General features: G+C 41.1%; 1 protein-coding gene across 1 annotated transcript in view; it reads right to left on the bottom strand.

The window, feature by feature from the left end:
• Positions 1-13,114, bottom strand: part of HSD17B12 (hydroxysteroid 17-beta dehydrogenase 12) — a 159,499-nt gene that overhangs the window by 98,563 nt on the left and 47,822 nt on the right. The window contains exon 2 of the mRNA XM_069091458.1: positions 3,428-3,474. Within this exon, the coding sequence (XP_068947559.1) occupies positions 3,428-3,474 (47 nt within the window). The remainder of the gene's footprint in view (positions 1-3,427; positions 3,475-13,114) is intronic.

Here is a 13,114-nt window from a genome sequence, read left to right as displayed (position 1 = left end):
CCCCCCCCCCCTTTTTGATGTCTTTGGGATACAGATCTAGGAGTGGTACTGCTGGATCAAAGGGTTTGCCCAGTTTGATAGCCCTTTGGGAATAGTTCCAAATTGCTCTCCAGAATGGTTGGATCAGTTCACAACTCCCCCAACAGTGCATTAGTGTCCCAGTTTTCCCACATTCCCTCCAAAGTTTATCATTTTTCTTTTTTGTCCTCTATTTGCAGTTCACCACACCACTCTTATCTGGCTACTAATGGAATGATGATATGGTTTATTCAGAGTTTACAAGAAGTCATTCACAGCCTCATTCTCCCCTCCATGGCTTCTCTCTGTTTTTATGAGGTAATAATGCCCACAGATTTCTACCATCTCCCCCGAAGCGTTCTTACACTAAGTGCACCTTAAATGGGTCAGCTGTAGGTGCCACACTTGTCTATTTGGTGCCTCAAAGTCGGGCAGCAGGCTCTTCTGGTCTCCCTGATGTGGCAACTGCTTCACACGGGTAATATTTCTACAGAAAGCAGTGCTCATCAGGGTTCCTTCTGTCCCTCTTTATTTTCCTCAGTGTCAGCAGTTTGTTTAAAACAAACCTGCACCATGCCACCTCTTCTGCTTTACCAGCTCTACTGGACTCCTATTCTGCTTTCTTGCTCAACCAAGGCAATGGTCAGAACAGCACAGGATATACAACTGACTTGGGTTTGTCTTCTCTATCACTAAATGACATGTAGCATCCATTGTGCTTTCTGCGTGATTCTATTGGATACTCACCAGGGCTGGCACACTCCAATTTTTTAGGGAAGGAAACATTAAGAAGATGTGGGGACTAAGCTTCTGAGTAGTTGGTCACAGAAGGCTCTGGGATCTTTGATTGTTCCAGAGTGAGCCATATTGTCTAATACTATCTTACCCTTTTCCCATGAAAGTGACCCCTCAAGGAAGGGTCTCCTGATGTGGTTTGCAGGTTCTTTCCCACTGCCATCCTCTACACAAGACCCTGGCACAGAAGCAGCCATAAGCACATGCTCGTCGGCCCCCTTCTAAGGTCATCATGAGAATTACAAGACAAGATGATCACATGTCCCACACAATGATGTCTCTTATTGTCTTTTGTCAAAAAAATGAAGCTTTCCAAAATAAACTTGGGAGTGTGGGCAAAGTTGTCAGTGCTGGAACAAACCAGAATGAAAACCAAACCCTTTACCAGAAATTGAGGAACCAATGAAGGTTTATTGAGTTTGCCAGCAAAGGAGTGCCACCCATATGGACAGAGAAAAACAAGTAAATAAAATAAAGCTTATATAGACTTGAATTTAGGCAGGAGGTAAACTGGGTATGGGGGTCCCTCAGCTAGGGGCTAGTAACAGGAAAGGCTCTTCTTCAGGTCATCCATCTCTAGGAAACCCCACCCTAAGAGACAGGACTGTCTTTGCTTTTTTAACAGGAAAGGTCGCAGGGTAGGATTGGGGACAAGATACAGCAACAGCAAACACCACGAAGTTGCTTTATCTTTCTCGGCTACCTACAGGGGCCACCCTCCCATTCAGCTAACTTCTGGCTCTGGACTCAGAAGATCTAGGTTCAGATTTTGCTCTTTATGCTTTCTACTCAAGTGACCTTGAACAGATCAGTAAGTTTCCTGGGCCTCAGGTTCTGCTGCAACAAAATGAAGGAATTCCAGTAGACAGTCTCTGAGATCCCTTCCAGGTCTAGGCTTATGATGAAATGTTCCATGGGTCTCCCCGTTTAATTTGTGACAATAATATCAACAGTGATCGGTGAGCCACAGCATGTGGCCTTCATCAGACAAAGATCAAAGACGTAGAATACCTATAGTAAGTTACTGTTTAGAGATAATTCTAAACTCTGTGGTTCCTAACACCCTCTGGTCCTGTGTCCATCCCCTGGTTGATCAGAAATAGAAGGGAGTCACACAGCAACAAAAAAGGCCATTTTTTATTTGTTCTCATTCTATGGGCTCTAATGACTGAAGAATTCATTACCTGAAGGACAAATTATGATGAAACTTTCCATGCTTAAATGAGGCTGGTTCCTGGATGCTGCCTCATTCTGGCCCCAAGGCCATACCTGGAAGTTTTTCTAGCTTCACAGAAAATGACAGAGCTTATGTTCTGCTATCAAAGACTCTGAGAGCCCAGAAATGCCTCCGGCACATGACAAAATAAGGAGTCCAAGTGGCATTTTGCAGAGGTATAAAACAGGAAGACGTATGCTGGGAAGGCATTTGCACCTGTCATGGACCATGTCCGGTGAAGAGTCCACATAAAAAAAGTATTTCCAATGGATTGGGAGTCTTCTATCTTCTATACTTCTCCATGTTCTTATATACAGATAACTGTATGCTGACTGGTAAGCCCCAGAATACGACAGAGCCTGATTGAGAAGACCCATAATCCCTTCAAAGAATCTGGCCTAACAATACAGAGAATGAAGAATTTCAACTGCTCAAATTGGGATATACACTTAGACGGTCATCCTACTAACTTGATTTATCAGTCTATAGACCTGGGACAGACATTGCAGATGAACAATAAGAATGGGCTGTAGTGTTTCTGGGAAATCTACCTTTTCAGCACCAAATTCTTCTAGTGATGCTGTATGGTCATGAATCCTGGAACAATATCCATAACCTCCAAGTAATACAAACTGCCAGTGAGGTAAAAGTCAATGGAAAGATATATGGGGGCATAAAGAGGCTGCTGCTTATTGCCAGAGGTAACTGGTGCACAACAAGCTGTATAAACCTTAGGCAAGATGGAAATTTAGGATCTGAGGGCAGAACATCCGTGAAAAGGAATCCTGGGAAGTATGAACTGATGACGAAGAGGAAAGTACAGGAAACCAGAGAACAATGTACAGAATGACAAGAGGGCTGTCATTAAAGGGCTTCAGCATTCAGATCAAAGCCATGCAACTGTGGCTCCCAAAGATGGCTGATGAAGCACGTTGCTCATCTGCTGACAGAGAAGTGACAGTCACGATGCAGGAAGAGGCACGTGTTTTTCAACATGGTATTTGTGGATTTCTTTTGTCTGACTATGTGTATTTGTTAAAAGGGTTCTATTTTCCTCTGTTTTCAACTGGTGGGAGGGGAGGGGGAGGGCAATCAGTAATAATGTCAAAAAAGAAAAAGAAGGCCACCAAAACTTTGTTTAAATGCACAGTAGAGAAGAGAAGGATGCTCAGAAGGAAGCATAAAGAGGACAGCTTTAAAAGGAACATACGGACTTTTTAATGTACTTTTTTTATTCAAAAAAGCAAGCACCAATGGAGACTTCTGGTTTCTTATGCAATTCTCCATTTTGTGTCCTGCTGTACACTAAGAAATTGGGGAAGGGGGTCATTTAGGTCCCAGATAAAAAATTAATAAAAATTATTTTTAAAAAACTAAATTAATAGAATGAAGGCTTACCTCTTCTGCATATGATTTTCCAATTCCATCGGTACTCCCTGTGACAACTGAAAAGAGAAAAAAGGTAAAGAAAGTTTTTAATGTCTAACTCACAGAAATAGTACTGAAAAAAGTTGAAATAAGTTCAACTTCCTTTACACAAAATCCTATTCCTTTTATAAACCAAAATCTTTTAGACACTCAGGCAGAAATACCAGAAGAATAGGCCTTGAGCTTTAGCGCAGTGGTCCATTCAGTCCAGCATTTTGCCTCTAACACCAAGAAGCACCAAGATTTGTTTTATGAAAGGGCAAGGTTACCCCTCAAGACTTTAAACTTAATTTAAAAGGGTAAGGATGTATTCCCAAACTTCCTGCTTAAAACTATTATCTAACTCACACCCCCTCAAACTGACCAAGATGAGAAAAGGCAGATGTCATTGTTGAGGGAGCTGCAGGAGAGAGGTACATTAATACATTGCTGGTAGACCTGAGAATTGGTTCAACCATTCTAGAAGCAATTTGGAATTATGTAAGAAAAATCATTAAACTGTCCATGGCCTCAGACTTAATGATCCCATCATAGACCTCTAGGAAGTCAAAGATAGGAAGAAAGATCTCATTTGTACCAATATATTCACATTGGAACTTTTGTGGTAGCAGAAAAGTGGAAACAAAGTAAATGCCCATCAGCTAGGGGAATGATTGAAAAAAAAAAAAACTTCGGAAATGAATGTAATGGAATTCAGAGAAAAAAAAAAAAAGACTTCTGTTGTTCAGTCATTTCAGTCAGACCTAACTCTTTGTGACCCCATTTGGGGTTTTCTGGGCAAAGATGCTGAAATGGTTTGCCACTTTCTTCTCCAGCTCCTTTTACAAATGGGGAACGGAGACAAACAGGATTCAGTGACTTGCCCTGGGTTACAAAGCTAGTGTCTGAGGCCAGATTTGAACTCAGGAAGATGAGTCTTCCTGACTCCAGACTTGGCACTCTATCAACTGTGCTATCTACCTGCTCCAGGAATTAATATAGAACAAAGAAAATAGTGTCAGGAGAATAATATATATAATAATTACAAAAATAGAAATAAAAACCCCAGAGAAGAACTAACACCCTTCCTTAGAGAGCTAGGGAACAACTATGGCTGTGAATATCACTGCATATACTGTCAGATGCAGTCACTTATCAATGGGTTTAGTTCAAATTATTCTTTGTTACAATCAATCAACACATCACCAAGCTTTATTAAATGTTTGTTTTGTGCTGGGTACTGTGCTAAGCAGTGGGAATGCCAAAAAAGCAGAAACAACCCTCCTCCTTATGGAGCAGATAGTCTAATAAAATAGGGTACAACATGTCCATATCTCAGCAGAAAGAAGACAAACACAAGGTATCTACAGTGGCATTTTAATTGTTGGGAAGTGGCCAGAAGTGGAAACCTTCCTTAAAATTCCTGTACACACATAAAGAACTTTTCTTAACTCTCCTTATGCTCTGGAAGTTAATTTACCCCTGTACAAAGCAATACTTGCTTCAGTTCCTACTCAAACTATGTCCTAAAGTTCCAGGGATGTCCGGGTCCAGGATTTCAGGATAAGATAAACAATACCCCATCTCAATCACCCACATTTTAAATAAACTTTAATCCCATTTCCTCTCCATCTTCATTCATCTGGATAACAGAATCCATCATTTGACTCAAACTAGAGGACAGAGTACCAGGCCTGGAGTACCTCTTCCTGAGTTCAAATCTGGCCTCAGACACTTAATAGCTGTGGGACCCTGGGCATGTCACCCTGTTTGCCTCAGTTTCCTCATCTGTAAAATGAACCAGAGAAGGAAAGGGCTAACCACTAGTATCTTTGCCACAAAAACCCGAAAAGGTGTCAGGAAGTGCCAGACACAACTGCAGAATGACTCAAGAACAGCAAGCTTCATTTGGGAGGCCCCACGTCCCCAAAGTTGATTTTACTAGATCCTCTCAGCTCCATTAGGTCTACTCTGAGGTGGTACTAAAAAACAAAAAGCAAAAGCCCACCCCAAAAAAATCGTTTCCCAGGATCTATCTTCCCTTTCCCTAATTTTATAAAACCTATCTGCTTATATAGGCGTTTATCTATTTTTTTGACTGAAAAATGATTCCTTTTTTCTGGACCTTGTTAAAGATGTCTTTTGTAAAGTAGTCTGAGCAGAACAAGACAGCACTCGTGGGCTGGCAGTGTCATGCACAGTTATCTATATCAGCAGAATAAAAAGTTGGTTTCTAAAACTTTTCTTGCTGATGCTCCTTGGCTTTTGTGACTAGTCTAATATGCTGGGCTCTATTCTGAGTAAACCGAGAGCTCAGAAATGATCATCCTATAAATTAAGATTGGACAGGAATCAGAAGCGGAGTCAAGATGGGAGAATAGAAGCAGAACCTCCCTGCTGCTCCAGCTTCCACCTTCCCCAATTCATGTAAAAAGGGGACTCTAAACAAACTTTGGAGCTGCAGAACCCACAAAATGACACAGAGAAGCTAACCTCCCGCTGAGGACAGCCTGGCAGGCCGGCAGGAATCAGCCAGCGCAGGGCTCTGTTTCCATATTTATCAACACATAGAGGCAAAGGACAAAGTGAGAGGTCAGTGCAGTCTGGACTTTGGGACCCAGTAAGTGGGAGTGCTTGGAACAGCCAGCCAGCACCACGTGGAAGCTTCAGTTCCTGGCCTGCAGAGTGTAGGGAGACCAAGCACCAGTCTGAGGGGTAATCGCACTTGCTTTAACCTGCTTAGATCTAGATTGCAGTCTAGGGTGGAGGTCCTGGGGTGTGTGTCTAACTTGCCAGAGCATATGGAGGCTTCAGAGAGGGCACCCAACTAATACCTCTGGCAGCTGAGAAAACGCCAGCATTTGGGAAGAAAGCTCCCCTGTCTGGTGGCAGGGTCCTACTGTGGCAAAAAGCCCAGGGGTCAAGTGACTGAGAGGTGACATGACCAGGCAAAGGAAACAAAGCAGACAGAAGATTCTAACATTAGACTCCTATTTTGGGGACAAAAAGGAGCAAAGGATGGAACAGGAGGAAGACAATGAAGTCAGAACTCCTGAACCAAAAGCTTCAAAAGAAATTACAAGCTGGTTACAGGCCATAGAGGACCTTAAGAAGCAGGTAAGAGAAGTGGAGGAAAAATTGGGAAGAGAAATGAGAATGATGCAAGAAAATTACTAAATAAAGAGTCAACAGCCTGACTGAGGAAAATCACACCTTAAAAAACAGACTGACTCCGTTGGCAAAAGAGGCTCAAAAAGGCAATGAGGAGAGGAAGGCCTTAAAAAGCCGAATTTGCCAGATGGAAAAAGAAGCTCAAAAGCTGAATGAGTTGAATCTTTCCCTCGGATTTAGATTGGAGCAAAGGGAAGCTAGTGACTTTAAGAGAAATCAAGATGCTATTAAACAGATCCAAACAAATGAAAGAATAGAAGGCAATGTGAAATATCTCATGGGAAAAACCACTGACCTGGAAAATAGGTCCAGGAGAGATAATTTAAAAATTATTGGACTACCTGAAAGCCATGATCAAAGAAAGAACCTAGAAATCATCCTCCAAGAAATTCTCAAAGAAAACTGCCCTGATGTTTTAGAATCAGAGGGCAAAATAGGGGTTGAAAGAATCCACCAATCACCTCCTGAAAAAGATCCCCAAAAGAAAACTCCTAGGAATATTATAGCCAGGTTCCAAAATTCCCAGATCAAGTAGAGAATATTACGAGCAGCCAGGAAGAAACAATTTGAATATTGTGGAAACACAATCAGGATAACACAGGGTCTGGAAGCTTCTACACTGAGGGATCAAAGGGCCTGGAATATGATATTCCAGAGGGCAGAGGAGCTGGGATTAAAACCAAGAATCACCTACCCAGCAAACCTGAGTATCATCTTTCAGGAAAAAATATGGTCATTCAGTGGAATAGAGGACTTTCAAGCATTCTTGATGAAAAAAACAGAGTTGAACAGAAAATCTGACATCCAGATACAAGAAGCAAGAGAAGCTTGAGAAGGTAAACAAGGAAAAGAAATCATAAGCCACTGATGAAAGTTGAACTATTAACATTCCTACATGGAAAAACGATAATTGTAACTGATGAAACTTTTCTCAGTATGAAAACAGTTGAAGGGAATAGAAATATATATATACACATACATATATATGTCTATATCAGAGGGTATATAGGCATATGAATACATATGTGAATGTGTGTATATATGTTTACAGGTTTACATAGATAGAGGGCACAGGACCAATTTAATAGGAAGGGATGATATTTAAAAGAGGAAATTAAGAGGTGAGAGAGGAATATAATGAGAGGAGATGGAGAGAGACAGAATGGGGTAAACTATCTCATAAAGAAGAGGCAAAAGGAAAAGGGTTACAATGGAGGGGAAGAACAGGAAGGCAAAAGGGAATGAGTCAACCTTATTCTCATTGAATTAGGCTTGGGGAGGGAATGAAATACACACTAAATAGGGTATCTCACCCTCCAGGAGAGTTGGGCGGGGGGAAGGGGATGAGAGGGGGGATGATGGAAGGGAGGGCAGGCTGGGGCAAAGGGAAGTTGGAAGTACTCACTTTTGAAAAGGGACAGGATCAAAGTAGAGAATAGAACAAGTGGGTGGTGGGATAGGAGGGAGGGAAATACAGTCAGTCTTTTACAATATATCTTCTATGTTAATGTTTTACATTAGCTACATATGTACAACCTATACTAAACTGCTTATCTTCCCAGTAAGGGTGAGTGACAAGGGAGGAAGGGAATGAATCTGGAATTCAAAGGTTTTAAAATTATATATACATATATACACACACTATTATTAATACTATCTTACATGTAATTAGGAAAGAAGATATATAGGCACTGAGGCATAGAGATCCACCATACCCTACTGAAAAAGTCTAAGGGGGGATGGGAGAAGATATGGTAGACAGCAGGTTGGAGGAGGGGATAGCCTGTGGGACTGCTATTCTGGGATGGTGGGTAGGGGAACAACGGGGAGGGGGGAATTTATAACTCAAAATCTGGCAGAAATTAATGATGTAAATCAGAAGCTAATAAAGCATCTTAAAAATTAATTAATTAATTAAGCTTGGATTACTTTTCCCTAAATATGAATTTTATACACTTGCCTATACTGAAGTTTATCTGCCACATACTTGCCTTTCACATTTTTTCTTCCTACATTGTACTGACAATAGCTCATGACCATAAAGCACATTAAGGTTTATAAATGTGTGTATGTTATCTCATTGGACACTCACAACATTCCTGTGAAGTACATGATTTTTAGCCTCAGACAGGTGAGGAAATTGAGGCTGAGAATGGCTAAGTGGCTTGCTCAGGGATTCAAAGTGAGTGAGAAAGCTGCAGTTTAAAGACAGGTCTTATGATTCTAAACCCAGAGCTCTAATGAGCCCTATCTCACACGATGGTTTGGCCAAAAGTTGCTCTAAGAACATACAGTCTTTGACCAAAACTCTAGATTTAAGTACTATTAGTCATATGTGAGATGGCGGGATTGTTAATAGGTCTAGGTTCCCCAATTCTAGATCATGGTATTTAAATGTAGAAGTGCAGTGAAGATACATTATTTATGGAATTTTTAATTTCATTATCTTTAAAGAACACTGTATTCCTTTTGTACATTTAAAACTGCCTATTTCATATGGTTCTAAGTCAGTTTTCTTGATCTTGAGACTAAAGATTGCCTTAACACCCGCAGACTAGAACAGATCTAGAGGTAGTAAAATGTCCCTGATAAGCAGAGGTGGCTCTTAAGATATTTATCTGCTCCAAACCTCTAGAATCAGATCACTGAGAACAGGAGCCACAATATCAAACACAATATCAAGCTTTGTAAGTTAAAAGCAAAACACTAAACAAACTATTCAAAAAGGCCCCCCGAAAACCAATGCGCTTATTCTTCTGTGGGCCACCAATTTCAAGTCAAACAAATTTATTTACTGTATCCCCACTATGGGGTCGGCATTATAGGGAATACACTGCAGTGTGAGACACAGTTTACTGTCAACATATGCACTAAAACCCTGGGGACATGTCATTCAGCACATAATGTGTTGTTTGCAGTTAATAAATGCTAGAGAAATAATTTGGTTTTTTACCACCTGTAAACTTAATCCAGATATTTTCTAGAACCTAAACAAAAAAGCTCCTTTTCCAAATCCTGCTACTTGTGCTCCTCAAAACTGAAGCAATGTCACTTAAATCCAAACTAAAGAACGTCAGATTTCTGAGCTAGAAGGGACTTCCAAGGCCCTCTCATCCAACCTGGAAGTGAACAAACCTCTCCTCAATGACACCCCAAAAAAGTAAGCATCCCTTAGTTCAAACATTAGGAACTTTTTCCTTATATCAAGTATAAATTTGCCACTATGCAACTTCAACACAATGGTTCTCACTTCTGCCCTCTGGAGCCAAGCAAAACAAGTCAAATGAACCAATTTTCAGAAAAATCTGAAGGGCATAAAAAGTATATTTATGGGAATATGATCACAAAAATAACATCTGAAATACAACTGCCTTTTTTCAGTCATCCTTCCAGTCTAGCCCTTGCTACATTTTAAGGAGCATGCCTTCTAATGGCATGGAATAAAAATGGCGACTGGGGACCAGGAATTATCACACTGAGGAAATGACAAGTCCACCAGCTACTTTATAGTCATGTGATGCAGGTCTTTCTCTGACATACAACCAGCATCAAGTTACTTACTAAAACTGGAGCTTCTGCCAACAGTGGAAGCACACATACCAATGGGCACAGAGAGTGATGACATCTGTCAATAACATTCACTACTTTTAAGGACAGTCACTGGTCACAGGGAACACCATTCCAAAGGAAATTGTCTAGTATTTCTTATTTCATCTTGGTACCTAGAAGATAATTGTGGTCAAGAGCACTGAACTCAGAGTCGAAAGACCTAAGTTGAAATTCCATCTTTGTATGACCAAGGGTGAAGCATTTCTACTCTGTGCATCAGTGATGATTTCTAACATACCTTCAGTTCTACAGATCCTATGATCTATCATGTATCCCCAAGGACTACGGCACTGATGGATATAAAACTATGCTATTTAGAAACCGAGACACAATTTACCTGAAGTTTCCCTTGGAAACTGCTTACAAGGTCAAAATTCCTTGTAGAGGAAAAGACTACTGGATCAGAAGTTGGGGGAGAGGTTTCAATTCCAGCTCTTCTACATACTACCTGTGTGATGCTGAAAAAGTCATTTAACTTCCTGAGCCTTACAAAAAGAAGGTACATATAATTGCTAGCGTCTCTTCAAGCTTTAAATACTATGATCTCACTATTGTGAACTGGACCTAAGCTCAAAAAACTAAAACTTAGTAGAATAACACGACAAATGCCACAGTTAATACCCAATAACTGTTAGCTCCTTGACATCCAAGTATCTAATTTCACTTAGTTCTATCAAAAACTGAAGAAGATAAGCCAGTACCAACTGATCAGTCACTTATCAGCTATTACTTTGCTCCAGAATGGAAGAACACTCCCTTGTAGTAAAACAGAGATAAGCAGCATCAGCCAACCCACTGACCGTGGCTCACACCTTAGGCTCCACCTGGCACCTGGGTCCTACTAACTCTTTACCAAAAGGAGGGGAACACGCTTCCTCAGTTCTGCTGTCTTTCAGTGGCATTTTCTTTATATTCTTTTGGTCCTTGTACACGTTATTGTCTTGGTTCTACTTAAATCATTCTGAATCAGTTCCCACAAGTTGTCCACTTCTACAGCTACCACTGGATTTGATGGAGCAGGGGTTGACAGGTCAGACCTGAACTTAAGGAAAATTACTGACAGCTGAGTAGAGGAGAGGCTGGAGCAGCCCCAGGATGGCAGCTATGTCAGAGGAGAAAATGAGAGATGCTGGAAAGGTAGAAGGACTACCTTAACAGGACTTGAAAACAGACTGAATAGGGTGTGAGAAAGTCAATTAATCAATAAGCATTTATGAAGTGCCTACAATATACCAGGATATAAAAAGAGGTAAAAGACCCTTAAGGACCTCACAATCTAATAAGGATAACAACAAACAAATATGTATAAACAAGCTATACAAAGGATGAATAGAAAGGAAATAAAGAGCAGGAAGGCACTAGAATTAAGAAGATGTGGAACAGGCTTCTCTAAAAGAAGGTAAGATTTTAATGGAAGGAAGCCAGGAGGCAAAGGTAAGGAGGAGGAGCACACAGAGAAACCCCAAAGATGACATATCTTGTTCATGAAAAAGCAGGAAGGCCAGTGAAGAGAGAAGGGCTGAGGATGACCCCTGAGTGATGAGCGAGCAGGCCAGTGGTTCCCTCAATAGTAATAAGAAAGTAAAGCTGAGGGAAGCTGGGGGGAGGCGGGGAAACAGGAAGAAGATGATGAGTTCAGTTTGGGAAACAGTAAATTTGAAATACCAATGGGACATCCAATCTGAGTAGCCCAAAAGGAATTTGGTGACAAAGGAGAAGAGCTCAGGAGAGGTTAGGTAAACAGATATGAGAACCATCCGCGTAGATACGATAGGTGAAGCCTCAAAAGCATCTAGAGATCTCAGCAAGCAGAAGAAAAGGCAGACTAGGGCAGTCTTAAGGGACACTCACCATTAACTGGAGTAATTTCAATGAAGATTCAGCAAAGAAGACTGGGAAAGAGCAGTAAAACAGGTAGGGAACCAGGAGAGAGCGGTGTCATGAAAACCAAGAGAAGAGAGAACACCCAGTGATTAACACTGGCAATGACTGCAAAAAGGTCAAGCAGGATGAGAACTGAGAAAAAAGCCATTGAATTTGGCAATTAAGAGACCATTGGTAACTTTGGAGAAAATAGTTTCATTTGATGAACGATGAGGTTGAAAGTCTAATTATAAGTTAGAAGAGACTGAGGGGAAAGGAAGCAGAGGCATGAACTGAAGATGGCTGTCTCAAGGAAGGGAGGAGATTTAGAATGATAGCAAACAGGAATAGATGGATCACATGGGATTTTTTTAGGATAGGAGAGACATGGGCACATTTATAAGCCACCAATGAACATGAAGAAACTGATTAAAGATTAGTGAGAACAAGGTAATGAAAGAAGGAACAACCAGCTGGAGAAGACAGGATAGAACAGAATCAGGAGTACAGGCAGAGTTGGCAAGAAGGACCACCTCTTTATGTGAGACAGATGAGAAGAGAGGAGGGGTAGACAAGGGGAGGAGAAGAGAAAGATATTAGTGAATGGCCTCAATTTCTTTTAATCAAATAGGAGGTAAGGTTCTCAACTGAAGGTAGGGAAGAGGAATGACATGAGAGTTGGGGAGTGATAAAGGTTTGGACAACCAGTGGTGATGATCTGGATGGTGAATCAATTAGGGCCAGGGATAGAGAAATGGGGTGGAGTGAGTGGGTGTGTATATAGAAAAAATTCCCTTGCTGCAGAGGGAGCCCAGTAGACATTACAGAAGAGAAATTTGTAGTGGGCCTAATCAGTAATTTTCTCCAGTTTTGTTCAGCAGCATGAGAAGATTCGTGAAAACAGCAGATGGTGGGAGTAATTGATGGCTGAGTCTTGGCAAGGAGTGATCAGGAATAAGATAATGAAATAAGGCACTGAAATGTAGAGGAAAGAAGAGAGTTGAACTGGTTCACCAAGGAGTTTTGATCCAGAAG

Source organism: Petaurus breviceps, unplaced genomic scaffold, assembly GCF_028583685.1.
Source record: "Petaurus breviceps papuanus isolate PSGF00001 unplaced genomic scaffold, PetGlider_PUasm1.0 188, whole genome shotgun sequence".
NCBI lineage: Eukaryota > Metazoa > Chordata > Mammalia > Diprotodontia > Petauridae > Petaurus > Petaurus breviceps.
The sequence above is the reverse complement of the archived record's forward strand: the minus strand, read 5'-3'. Positions and strand labels throughout refer to the sequence as shown.